The sequence below is a fragment of the Oenanthe melanoleuca genome, chromosome 25 (genome assembly GCF_029582105.1).
Source record: "Oenanthe melanoleuca isolate GR-GAL-2019-014 chromosome 25, OMel1.0, whole genome shotgun sequence".
Lineage (NCBI taxonomy): Eukaryota > Metazoa > Chordata > Aves > Passeriformes > Muscicapidae > Oenanthe > Oenanthe melanoleuca.
The window spans coordinates 3,700,765-3,712,469 of NC_079358.1; the positions used below are offsets into that span (position 1 = coordinate 3,700,765).

Genomic DNA, 11,705 nt, shown 5'->3' on the forward strand with positions numbered 1-11,705 from the left:
ATTCTCCCCCCAAAATCAAATTTCCCCCTGGATCCCAAGCCCTCTCCAATCTCTTAATCCACCATCAGATCAAAAATTTGGGGCTCCAACATTTAGGATTTCCAAGGCTCGGAATCCCCAAGGTTTGGGGTCTCCAGGGTTTGGATTCTCAGGATTTGGGCTTCCCAAGGTTTGGGGTCTAAGTTTGAAGGTCCCAAAATTTTAGATCTCCAGGGTTTGGGGTCACCAAAGTTGGGGTCTCCAGTTGTGGGGGGCTCTGAGTTTTGGGGTTTTTCAAGGATCAGAGGGTTGGGATATTTAGGCTTGGAGGGGGTTAAAGTTGGGGATCCTTACACTGGGGTCTCCAAATTTGGGGTTGTCCAAATTTGGGGGTCACCAAGGTTTGAGGTCTCCAGATTTGGGATCCCCAAGATTTGGAGTGGGCATCTCTGAGATTTGGGATTCCCACACTTTTGAGTCGTCAGTGTTTGGGGGTCCCCAAAATGAGGAGGGATCCCTCAATAACAGGGGTGGAGTTTGTTGCCCCTCCCCACCTGAAGCCCCCCAAAAGGAGAGTCTCCAATTTGGGGGGGGGGGGGGGGGTCCCTCACACTCTCAGCCCCCCAAAAACCTCCAAAAAGAGCTGTCCCCACTCTATGGTAACCCTCCCAATGACTCACAGCGCCCCCTAGTGGCTTGGAGGTTTTATTACCCCCCAAATCCGTAAATGAAGGGGGGAGGGGGTCTCATGGCCGGGGAGGGGGTTCAAGACCACCTAAAAATCCCCAAAAAGAGCTGTCCCTACTCTATGGTAAGCCTCCCAATGACGCACAGCGCCCCCTAGTGGCCTGGAGGTATTATGAACCCCAGTCTATGGTAATCCGAAATTACACACACTGCCCCCTGGCGGCCTGGAGGTTTTATTATCCCCCAAATCCGTAAATGAAGAGGGGGGGTCTCATGGCAGGGGAGGGGGTTCAAGACCCCCCCAAAAATCCCCAAAAAGAGCCGTCCCCACTCTATGGTAAGCCTCCCAATGACGCACAGCGCCCCCTGGCGACCTGGAGGTTTTATAGTCCCCACTCTATGGTGCCACCCAATGGCACACAGCGCCCCCTGGCGGCTTGGAGGTTTCATTGTCCCCACTCTATGACACCACCCAATGACACACAGCACCCCCTGGCGGCCTCGAGGTTTTATAGATCCCACTCTATGACACCACCCAATGGCACACAGCGCCCCCTGGCGGCCTGGAGGTTTTATAGATCCCACTCTATGGTGCCACCCAATGGCACACAGCGCCCCCTGGTGGCCTGGAGGTTTTAAGTTCCCCACTCTATGGTACTCCCTCAATCACACACAGCGCCCCCTGGCGGCCTGGAGGTTTTATTACCCCCCCCCAAAATAAAACCCCCACAAAGGAGAGGTGAGGATCCCCAGAGCCGAGCTCAGGACCCCCCAAACCCCGCGGGGGCCCCGCAGAAGGCGGGTCCCAGCCCCAGCACGGCGCAGTCGGCGGCGGCCATGGGGCAGCGGCCGCAGCGGCAGCCCAGCGCCACGGGCACGGTGACGGCGGGGTCGGTGCCGGGGGGGCAGCCCCCCAGGACCCAGCGCTCGTAGCGAACCCCGGCGTAGGTGCAGGCGGCCTGCCGGGGGGGGCCCAGGGGGCTGCGGTAAACCGGCTCCTGGAGGGGGGGGGGGACACCCCAAAAATCAGCTAAAGAACCCCCACACGCCAAAAATAAAAATCCCAAAAAGTGCCCCCAGAGCGGTTCTGAATTCGCACCAACAGAGTCCGAGGCGCTGTGACCCCCCCCCCCAAGGCTGCTCCCCCCCCAAAATGGCAGAATTCTCTCAAAATCCCCCCAAATTTCCATCAAATCCCCTCAAATTTCCATCAGATCCCCTAAATCCCCCCAAAACTCCCCCAAAATTCCCCTTAACTCCCAAAAATCCCCCCAAGAATTCGTCCGACTCCCCCCCAAATCCCCCTGAAACCCCTCCAAATCTCCTCCAAATTCCCCAAAATCCCCCCAAATCCCCCATAACTCCCCCTAAATCTCCCCCAAACCCCTCCAAATCTCCCCAAAATTCCCCAAGAATTTCCCCAAATCTCCCCCAAACCCCCCTCAACCCCCCTAAACTCCCCCAAATCCCCCAAAAGCCTCTCAAACCCCCCAAAAATCCCCCCAAACGCCCCCAAATCTTCCCCAAATCCCCCTCACATCCCCCAAAATCTGCACCAAATCCCCCAGACCCCTCTAGCTACCCCCCAGACCCCCCCAAATCCCCCCAAACATCCCCATATCCCCCCCAGCCCCCTCTAACTCCCCCCCAGACCCCCCCAAATCCCCCCCAGACCCCTCTAACTCCTCCCCAGACCCCCCCAAATCCCCCCCAGACCCCTCTAACTCCCCCCAGAGCCCCATAAACCCCCCCAAATCTCCCCCAGACCCCTCTATCTCCCCTCCCAGACCCCCCCAAACACCCCCAGACCCCTCTAACCCCCCCCAAACCCCCCCAGACCCCTCTAACTCCCCCCCAGACCCCCCCAAACCCCCCCAGACCCCTCTAACTCCCCCCAAATCCCCCCCAGACCCCTCTAACTCTCCCCCAGACCCCCCCAATTCTCCCCCAGACCCCTCTAACTCCCCCCCAGAGCCCCCAAATCCCCCCCAGATCCCCCCAACCCCCCCCCAGACCCCTCTATCTCCCCCCCCAGACCCCCCAAATCCCCCCCAGCCCCACCCGTGTCCTGCAGAAGCCCCCGCAGGCCGTGGCTGTCACCGCCCGGCACTGGGGACACTCCTCCTTCTCCAGCGCCACCGTCACGTTCACGGGCCGGCACGGGGGGCGGCCGGGACCCCCCCCCCAGCAGCGCGGGGAGACCCCCGGCCCCGGGGCTCAGCACGGCCAGGGGGTCCCCGGGGGTCCCCGAAACCGCGGGGGGCGCCAGGAGGGTCAGCAGGGCCAGGAGCTGCGGGGGGAGGGATTTGGGGAGGGGGCTCGGGGGACCCCCACCCCATAATTGGGGTCCCATGGCTCCCCCACCCCATAATTTGGGTCCTTGAGGATTTGGGGAGGGGGCTCGGGGTACCCCCACCCCATAATTGGGGTCCCATGTCCCCCCCCCCACCCCATAATTTGGCGTCCTATGGGTCCCCCCACCCAATAATTGGGGTCCTGGAGGAATTGAGGGGGGGGCTCAGGGTACCCCCTACCCATAATTTGGGGTCCCACTGGTCCCCCCACTTCATAATTTGGGGGTCCCATGGCTCCCACCCCAAAATTTGGGTTCCCATGCCCCCCCCCAATCCCATAATTGGGGTCCCCCATCCCATAATTTGGGGTCCCACGGGTCCCCCCACCCTAAAATTTGGGGTCCTATATCCCCCCCACCCCATAATTTGGGGTCCCCCCTCCCCATAATTAGGATTTCAATTCCCCCCCCCCCCAAATTTGGATCCCCCACCCCATAATTTGGGATTTCCCATCCCCCCCCCCCCAAAAAAAAATATTTTGGGGTTCCCCCCCCCCCTCACCTGCGCCCCCCCCATGGCGCTGCGCGAGCGGGTCCGGTTTTTTTTTTGGGGGGGGGTGGGGGGAGGGGTCGCCCCTTTATTTCCCCCCCTCAAGGTTGTGTGGGGGTGGGGGGAGGGGCAGAACCCTCCCCTCCCCCTCCCCAAATTGTCCTTGGGGCTCCCCCGCCCCCCCCCCCCCCTTTTTTTTTTTTTAATTTTTTTTTTAATTTTTATTTTTTTGCGGTGGGGGAGGGGAAATGTTTGGGGTGCCCCAACCCCCCCCCTTCAAGGCCGAGCTATCCCAGAATCCCCCGCGGCACCTCCCCTCCCCCTCCAGGGTTATTTTTAGCTCGCAGCGTCCAATTTTGGAAACAACCCCCCCCAAAAAAATTTAAAAAAAAAAAAAAAAATTTTAAAAATTAAATTTGGCTTCACACCTCCCAAAATTTACCCCCCCTAAATAAGGGGCTGAAATTTTTGGGTCCCCCTTAAATATTTATTAACAAGTATTTAATATTAAATATTTATTAACAAATAATAAGTAATAAATATTAAATATAGACTATCAAATCTGGAAATTTAAATATTAAATATAGAGCTTTAAATATGAAATACAGAATCCTTAATATGTAAAGTGTTAAATATCAAGCATTAAATGTTAAATAGATATCAAATAATAAAAAATAAAATGAAAAAAAAAATAAAAGTTATAATATTGAATATTAAATAATAAATGTTAAATATCTTGGGGTAATCCCAGCAAAAATGGGTCAAATTTAATTTTAATAAATTTGAATTTTTAATTTGGGGGGGGGGGAGGTTGGTCCTTTTAAATATTGGGGCGACCCCCTCCCCTCCCCCTCCCCAAATTTGACCCCCCTAAAATGTGGGAAAAAAGATCCAAAATCGGGAATTTTTGGGGGGTTTTTATCCCAAATTTCTCCTGCCCCTCCCCCACCCCCCCTCGCCGGGTCTATTTTGGGGGTGGGGGAGGGGCGGCAGCTGCTGTGGTCACTCAGTGGTCACTGTGGTCACTCACTCAGTGTCACTCACTCAGTGGTCACTCAGTGTCCGGCTGTGGTCACTGTGGTCACTCAGTGGTCACTCTGTGGTCACTCTGAGGTCACTCTGGTCACTCAGTGGTCACTCAGTGGTCACTCAGTGACACCTAGGGGTCACTCAGTGTCACTCAGTGGTCACTTAGGGGTCACTCAGTGGTCACTCAGTGGTCACTCAGGGTCACTCAGTGGTCACTCAGTGGTCACTCAGTGGTCACTCAGGGTCACTCAGTGTCACTCAGTGGTCACTCAGTGTCACTCAGTGGTCACTGGTCACTCAGTGTCACTCAGTGGTCACTCAGTGGTCACTCAGTGTCACTGGTCACTCAGTGGTCACTGGTCACTCAGTGTCACTCAGTGGTCACTCAGTGGTCACTCAGTGTCACTCAGTGGTCACTGGTCACTCAGGGTCACTCAGTGGTCACTGGTCACTCAGGGGTCACTCAGTGTCACTCAGTGGTCACTCAGTGTCACTGGTCACTCAGCGGTCACTCAGTGTCACTCAGTGGTCACTCTGGTCACTCAGTGGTCACTTAGGGTCACTCAGTGACAGTCACTCACTCAGTGGTCACTCAGTGTCACTCAGTGGTCACTCAGTGGTCACTCAGTGTCACTCAGTGGTCACTCAGGGTCACTCAGTGTCACTCGGTGGTCACTCAGGGGTCACTCAGTGTCACTCAGTGGTCACTCAGTGTCACTGGTCACTCAGCGGTCACTCAGTGTCACTCAGTGGTCACTCAGTGTCACTCAGTGGTCACTGGTCACTCAGTGTCACTGGTCACTCAGCGGTCACTCAGTGTCACTCAGTGGTCACTCAGTGGTCACTCAGTGGTCACTGGTCACTCAGTGGTCACTGGTCACTCAGTGTCACTCAGTGGTCACTCAGTGGTCACTCAGTGTCACTCAGTGGTCACTGGTCACTCAGTGGCCACTCAGTGTCCGGCCATGCTCCGGCCGTGGCTCCTCCTGCTGCTGCTGCTGCTGCTGGTGGGAGCTCAGGACCCTCCTGGCCTTCATCACCATCATCATCATCACCAGGGAGAGGAGGAGGAGCTGAGCCTTCATCACCATCCTCATCATCATCCTCATCATCATCATCAGGGAGAGGAGGAGGAGCTGAGCCTTCATCAGCATCATCATCATCATCATCATCAGGGAGAGGAGGAGGAGCTGAGCCTTCATCATCATCATCCTCATCATCATCCTCACCATCATCATCATCAGGGGGATGAAGGCCACAGCAGTGACCACCTTCATCATCATCATCAGGGAGAGGAGGAGGAGCTGAGCCTTCATCACCATCATCATCCTCATCCTCATCCTCATCAGGGAGAGGAGGAAAGGGTGAGCCTTCATCACCATCATCATCATCATCAGGGAGAGGAGGAGGAGCTGAGCCTTCATCAGCATCATCATCCTCACCATCCTCACCATCATCATCATCAGGGGGATGAAGGCCACAGCAGTGACCACCTTCATCATCATCATCATAGAGAGGAGGAAAGGCTGAGCCTTCATCACCATCATCATCCTCAGGTGGGAGGGGAGGAAGGGCTGAGCCTTCATCATCCTCCTCATCATCCTCATCATCCTCATCATCCTCAGGGGGATGAAGGCCACAGCAGTGACCGGCACCATCATCATCCTCACCAGGAGGAAGGAGAGGAAGGGCTGAGCCTTCATCACCATCATCATCATCAGGTGAGAGGGGAGGGAAAGGCTGAGCCTTCATCATCATCATCATCATCATCATCATCAGGGAGGGGAGGAAGGCTGGACAGCAGCCCTGGGTGGGGGAGGATGAGGAGGAGGGTGGTGGGGGAGGAAGGGCAGGACCTTCATCATCATCATCCTCATCATCATCTTCATCATCTTCATCCTCAGGGGGAGGAAGGCCACAGCAGTGACCATCATCATCATCACCCTCGCCAGGAGGAGGAGGAAGAGCTGAGCCTTCATCATCATCATGATGGAGAAGGAGAGGAAGGGCTGAGCCTTCATCATCCTCATCCTCATCATCACCACCAGGGGGATGAAGGCCCCACCACTGACCATCCTCATCCTCAGGAGGAGGAGGAGGAGGAGCCCCTTGACCTTCATCACCCTCCTCCTCCTCACCCCCAGGGCGACGAAGGCCGCGGGGGGGATGAAGGCCGCGGTCGCCATGGCAACGGCGATGATGAAGGCCGCGGGGGGGATGAAGGCCGTCGCCATGGCAACGATGATGATGATGATGGTGATGGTGATGAAGGTCGCCCCCCCAGCTCTGATGAAGATGATGATGATGATGATGATGAAGATGAAGGCGGCAGCTCCGAGGAAGATGAAGGTGGGATTTTGGGGAGGGGGGGGGGATGGGATGAAGATTTTTTGGGGGGTGCAGGAATTTTGGGGGTGACCCCTCCCCCACATTGCAGGGAGTGAGGAGGAGGAGGAGGAGGAGGGTGAGGCCGAAGGCCGGTACAGACCCGGCTCCATCTGCAGCTACTGCAGCTACTGCGAGGTGGGGATGGGGACTGGGGGTATTTTGGGGGATTTTGGGGAAATTTGGGGAAATTTGGGGGGATTTTGGGGGGATTTTGGGGAATTTGGGGGAAATTTTGGAGAAATTTGGGGGGATTTTGGGGAGTTTTGGGGGGATTTTGGTGGATTTTGGGGGGATTTAGGGGAGATTTGTGGGGTTTGGAGGAAATTTTGGGGGAATTTTGGGGGTTTTGGTGGGAATTTTGGGTATTTTGGGGGAATTTTGGGGGATTTGGGGGAATTTGGGGGAAATTTTGGGGAAATTTGGACGGTTTGGGGGAAATTTTTGGGGGATTTGGGGGAATTTTGGGGATTTTGGGGGGATTTGAGGGATTTGGGGAAATTTTGGGGGGTTTGGGGAATTTGGGGGGAAATTTTGGGGATTTGGGGGAATTTTGGGGGAATTTTGGGGGGATTTGGGGGAGATTTGTGGGGTTTGGGGGAAATTTTGGGGAGATTTCGGAGGATTTTGGGGAGTTTTGGGGAATTTTGGAGGGATTTTAGGGAAATTTTGGGGGAATTTTCAGGGATTTTGGGCGATTTTGGTGGGATTTAGTTGGATTTTAGGGAAATTTTGGGGGGTTTGGGGGGATTTTGGGGAAATTTTGGGAGTTTTGAAGGAATTTTCGGGAGATTTTGGGGGAATTTTAGGTATTTTGGGGGAATTTTGGGGAATTTGGGGGGATTTTGGGGAGGGGTTGGGGGAGATTTTGGAGAGTTTTGAGGGGATTTTGGGGATATTTTGGGGGGGATTTTTGGGATCAGGGTGTCCATGGGCTGATCCAGAGGAGATTTTGGGATATTTTGGGATATTTTGGGTTATTTTGGTGATATTTTGGGGGGGGTTTTTGGGGTCAGGGTGTCCATGGGCTGATCCAGAGGGGATTTTGGGATATTTGGGGGATTTTGGGTCATTTTGGGATATTTTGGGGGGGATTTTTGGGATCAGGGTGTCCATGGGCTGATCTAGATGAGATTTTGGGATATTTGGGATATTTTGGGATATTTGAGGGGATTTTGGGGGGATTTTTGGGATCAGGGTGTCCATGGGCTGATCTAGATGAGATTTTGGGATATTTTGGGATATTTTGGGTCATTTTGGGATATTCTGGGGGGGATTTTTGGGATCAGGGTGTCCATGGGCTGATCCAGAGGAGATTTTGGGATATTTTGGGATATTTTGGGATATTTGAGGGGATTTTGGGGGGATTTTTGGGATCAGGGTGTCCATGGGCTGATCCAGAGGGGATTTTGGGATATTTTGGGATATTTTGGGATATTTTGGGGGGGGAACTTTTGGGATCAGGGTGTCCATGGGCTGATCTAGATGAGATTTTGGGATATTTTGGGATATTTTGGGATATTTTGGGATATTTTGGGGGGGGGTTTTGGGATCAGGGTGTCCATGGGCTGATCCAGAGGAGATTTTGGGATATTTTGGGATATTTTGGGATATTTTGGGGGGGATTTTTGGGATCAGGGTGTCCATGGGCTGATCCAGAGGGGATTTTGGGATATTTTGGGATATTTTGGGGGGTCCTGGGGGGTCTCCAGGCCCCCCTGACCCCTCCCCCCCCAGCGCTGCCGCCTCTGCTCGCGCTGTCCCTGCTCCGAGGGCGACCCCGGCGCCCCCTGCCCCCCCTGCCAGGTGACCCCAAAACCCCCCAAAAATCCCCCAAAAATCCCCCAAAAATCCCCTGAGCCCCTGGGGACCCCCAGGGACCCCCCCCCAAATTTCCCCTTTTTGACCCCCCCAAAATTCCCCCAGGGCTGCCAGTTGTGTTACCTGTGTCCCCTGCTGTGCGACACCGCCTGCCGGCCGGGTGAGCCCCAAAAACTGCCCTGGGACCCCAAAATTCACCCCAAAACTGCCCCAAAACCTGCCCCAAAACTGCTGGGACCCCAAAATCTGCCCCCAAAATCTGCCCTGGGACCCCAAAATCTGCCCTGGGACCCCAAAACTGCCCTGGGAACCCAAAAACTGCCCTGGGACCCCAAAATCTGCCCCAAAATCTACCCTGGGAAACCCAAAACTGCCCTGGGAACCCCAAAATCTGCCCCAAAATCTGCCTGGGACCCCAAAATCTGCCCCAAAATCTGCCCCAAAACCTGCCCCAAATTCTGCCCTGGGAACCCAAAATCTGCCCCAAAAAACTGCCCTGGGACCCCAAAATTCACCCCAAAATCTGCCCCAAAACTGCCCCAAAATTCACCTGGGAACCCCAAAATCTGCCCCAAAACTGCTGGGACCCCAAAATCTGCCCTGGGAACCCCAAAAACTGCCCTGGGACCCCAAAATCTGCTCCAAAATCTACCCTGGGAAACCCAAAACTGCCTGGGACCCCAAAATCTGCCCCAAAATCTGCTCCAAAAACTGCCCTGGGACCCCAAAATCTGCCCAAATCTGACCCTGGGACCCCAAAATCTGCCCCAAAACTGCTGGGACCCCAAAATCAGCCCCAAAATCTGCCCCAAAATCTGCCCCAAAACTGCCTGGGACCCCGAAATTCACCCCAAAATCTCCCTGGGACCCCAAAATCTGCCCTGGGACCCCAAAATCCATCTGGGACCCCCCCAAAACCCACCTGGGACCCCCCCAAAATCCACACTGGGAACCCCAAAATCCCCCAAAAATCCACCTGGGACCCCAAAAATCAACCCCAAAAGCAACTCCAGGACCCTCAAAACCTCCCTGAGACCCCCCAAAATCCAGCCCGGGGACCCCAAAATCCCCCCAGAACCCCCCTGGGACCCCCCAAAATCTCCCTGAGACCCCCCAAAACCCACCTGGGACCCCCCCAAAATCCACACTGGGAACCCCAAAATCTCCCTGAGAACCCCCAAAATCCACCCCAGGCCCCCCAAAATCACCCCTGGGACCCCAAAATCCCCCTGGGACCCCCCAAATCCCCCCAAAATCCACACTGGGAACCCAAAATGACCCCAAAATCCATCCCGGAACCCCAAAATCAACCCCAAAATCCACACTGGGAACCCCAAAATCTCCCTGAGACCCCCCCAAAATCCAGCCCGGGGACCCCAAAATCCCCCTGGGACCCCCAAAACTCCCCCCTGGGACCCCCACAAAATCCCCGCTGGGACCCCAAAATCCCCCTGGGACCCCCAAAATCCAGCCCGGGGACCCCAAAATCCCCCTGGGACCCCCAAAATCCCCCCTGGGACCCCAAAATCCCCCTGGGACCCCCAAATCCACCCCTGGGACCCCAAAATCTCCCTGACCCCCGCAAAATCCACCTGGGACCCCCCCAATCCCCCCAAAATCAACCCTGGGACCCCAAAATCCCCCTGGGACCCCCAAAATTCACCCCTAGGACCCCAAAATCCCCCTTGGACCCCCCCAAAATCACCCCTGGGACCCCCCAAAATCCAGCCCGGGGACCCCAAAATCCCCCCAAAATCCACACTGGGAACCCCAAAATCTCCCTGAGACCCCCCAAAATTCAGCCCGGGGACCCCCAAAATCCCCCCTGACCCCCCAAATCTCCCCCAAATTTCACAGGCAGTTTGCTGGACGAGCTCTCGGCGGCGCTGTTGCAGTGAGTGCCCCCCAAAATCTGGGGAGGGGTCCCCCCAAAAATCACCCCCGACCCCTCCCCCACCCCGCCGCGGATTTTGGGGACCCCCAAATTTAACCTCCCCTCCCCCACCCCCGCAGGTCTCTCGCCAAAATTTTGGAGCCCCCCGAAGCCTGAGAGGATTTTGGGGAGGGGGAACCCCGGATTTGAAGACCCCTCCCCCCAAAATTTGGGATTTTTGGGATTTTTGGGGAGGGGAAATAAAAATGTTGGAAGGATGGGTTTGGATTTGGGGGATTTTGGGTTTTTTTAGGGGATTTTGGGGGGTCCTGAGAGACCCCAACCCTTTTATTTTGGGGGGTGTCCCAAAAAATTCCACATATTCCAAGATTTTGGGATTTTTTTTCCTCTCCCAAAAATTCCAATTTTTCGAGATTTTTGAGGGTTTTTCCCACAAAAAATTCCAAATTTTCCAGGATTTTGGGATTTTTTTCCTCTCCCAAAAATTCTAATTTTTTGAGATTTTTGAAGGTTTTTCCCCCCAAAAAATTCCAAATTTTCCAGGATTTTGGGGGTTTCTTTTACCCCAAAAAAATTCAAAATTTTCCAGGATTTTGGGGATTTTTTTCCCAAAAAAAAATTCCAAATTTTCCAGGATTTTGGGGATTTTTTCCCCTCCCAAAAATTCTAATTTTTTGAGATTTTTGAAGGTTTTTCCCCCAAAAAATTCCAAATTTTCCAGGATTTTGGAGTTGTTTTTCCACCCCAAAAATTCCAAATTTTCCAGGATTTTGGGGGTTTCTTTTTCCCCAAAAAAATTCAAAATTTTCCAGGATTTTGGGGATTTTTTTCCCAAAAAAAAATTCCAAATTTTCCAGGATTTTGGGGATTTTTTTCCCCTCCCAAAAATTTCAAATTTTCCAGGATTTTTGGAGTTGTTTTTCCACCCCAAAAATTCCAAATTTTTCATGATTTGGGGATTTTTTTTTTTCCCCAAAAAAAATTCAAAATTTTCCAGGATTTGGGGATTTTTTTTCCCACAAAAAATTCCAAATTTTCCAGAATTTTGAAAATCCCAAATTTTCCCA

The 11,705-nt window shown here is 53.9% G+C and overlaps 2 protein-coding genes across 2 annotated transcripts; one reads left to right on the forward strand and one right to left on the reverse strand.

Moving 5' to 3' along the window:
- Positions 1-1,335: 1,335 nt before the first annotated feature.
- LOC130262874 (lutropin subunit beta-like) lies at positions 1,336-3,589 on the reverse strand. The gene is given in 4 exon segments (XM_056510379.1): positions 1,336-1,664; positions 2,728-2,838; positions 2,840-2,956; positions 3,522-3,589. Coding segments are annotated over 4 exon segments (480 nt in total). The 5' UTR covers positions 3,537-3,589; the 3' UTR covers positions 1,336-1,427.
- A 1,577-nt stretch (positions 3,590-5,166) lies between these two features.
- HRC (histidine rich calcium binding protein) lies at positions 5,167-10,904 on the forward strand. Its single transcript, XM_056510213.1, has 9 exons — positions 5,167-5,222; positions 5,488-5,902; positions 6,164-6,259; positions 6,443-6,887; positions 6,976-7,061; positions 8,661-8,729; positions 8,850-8,904; positions 10,602-10,638; positions 10,758-10,904. The coding sequence occupies exons 2-9, from the start codon at positions 5,504-5,506 to the stop codon at positions 10,792-10,794; spliced, it is 1,224 nt and encodes a 407-aa protein (XP_056366188.1). The 5' UTR covers positions 5,167-5,222; positions 5,488-5,503; the 3' UTR covers positions 10,795-10,904.
- Positions 10,905-11,705: the final 801 nt, after the last annotated feature.

Excerpts from the sequence above, each read along its gene's own strand:
- HRC (XM_056510213.1), top strand. The coding sequence starts at position 5,504 with ATGCTCCGGCCGTGGCTCCTCCTGCTGCTGCTGCTGCTGCTGGTGGGA. Across the intron at positions 6,260-6,442 it reads ATCACCATCATCATCATCAG|GGGGAGGAAGGCCACAGCAG; the intron begins GTGAGAGGGGAG and ends CTTCATCCTCAG. Across the intron at positions 8,905-10,601 it reads CGACACCGCCTGCCGGCCGG|GCAGTTTGCTGGACGAGCTC; the intron begins GTGAGCCCCAAA and ends CAAATTTCACAG.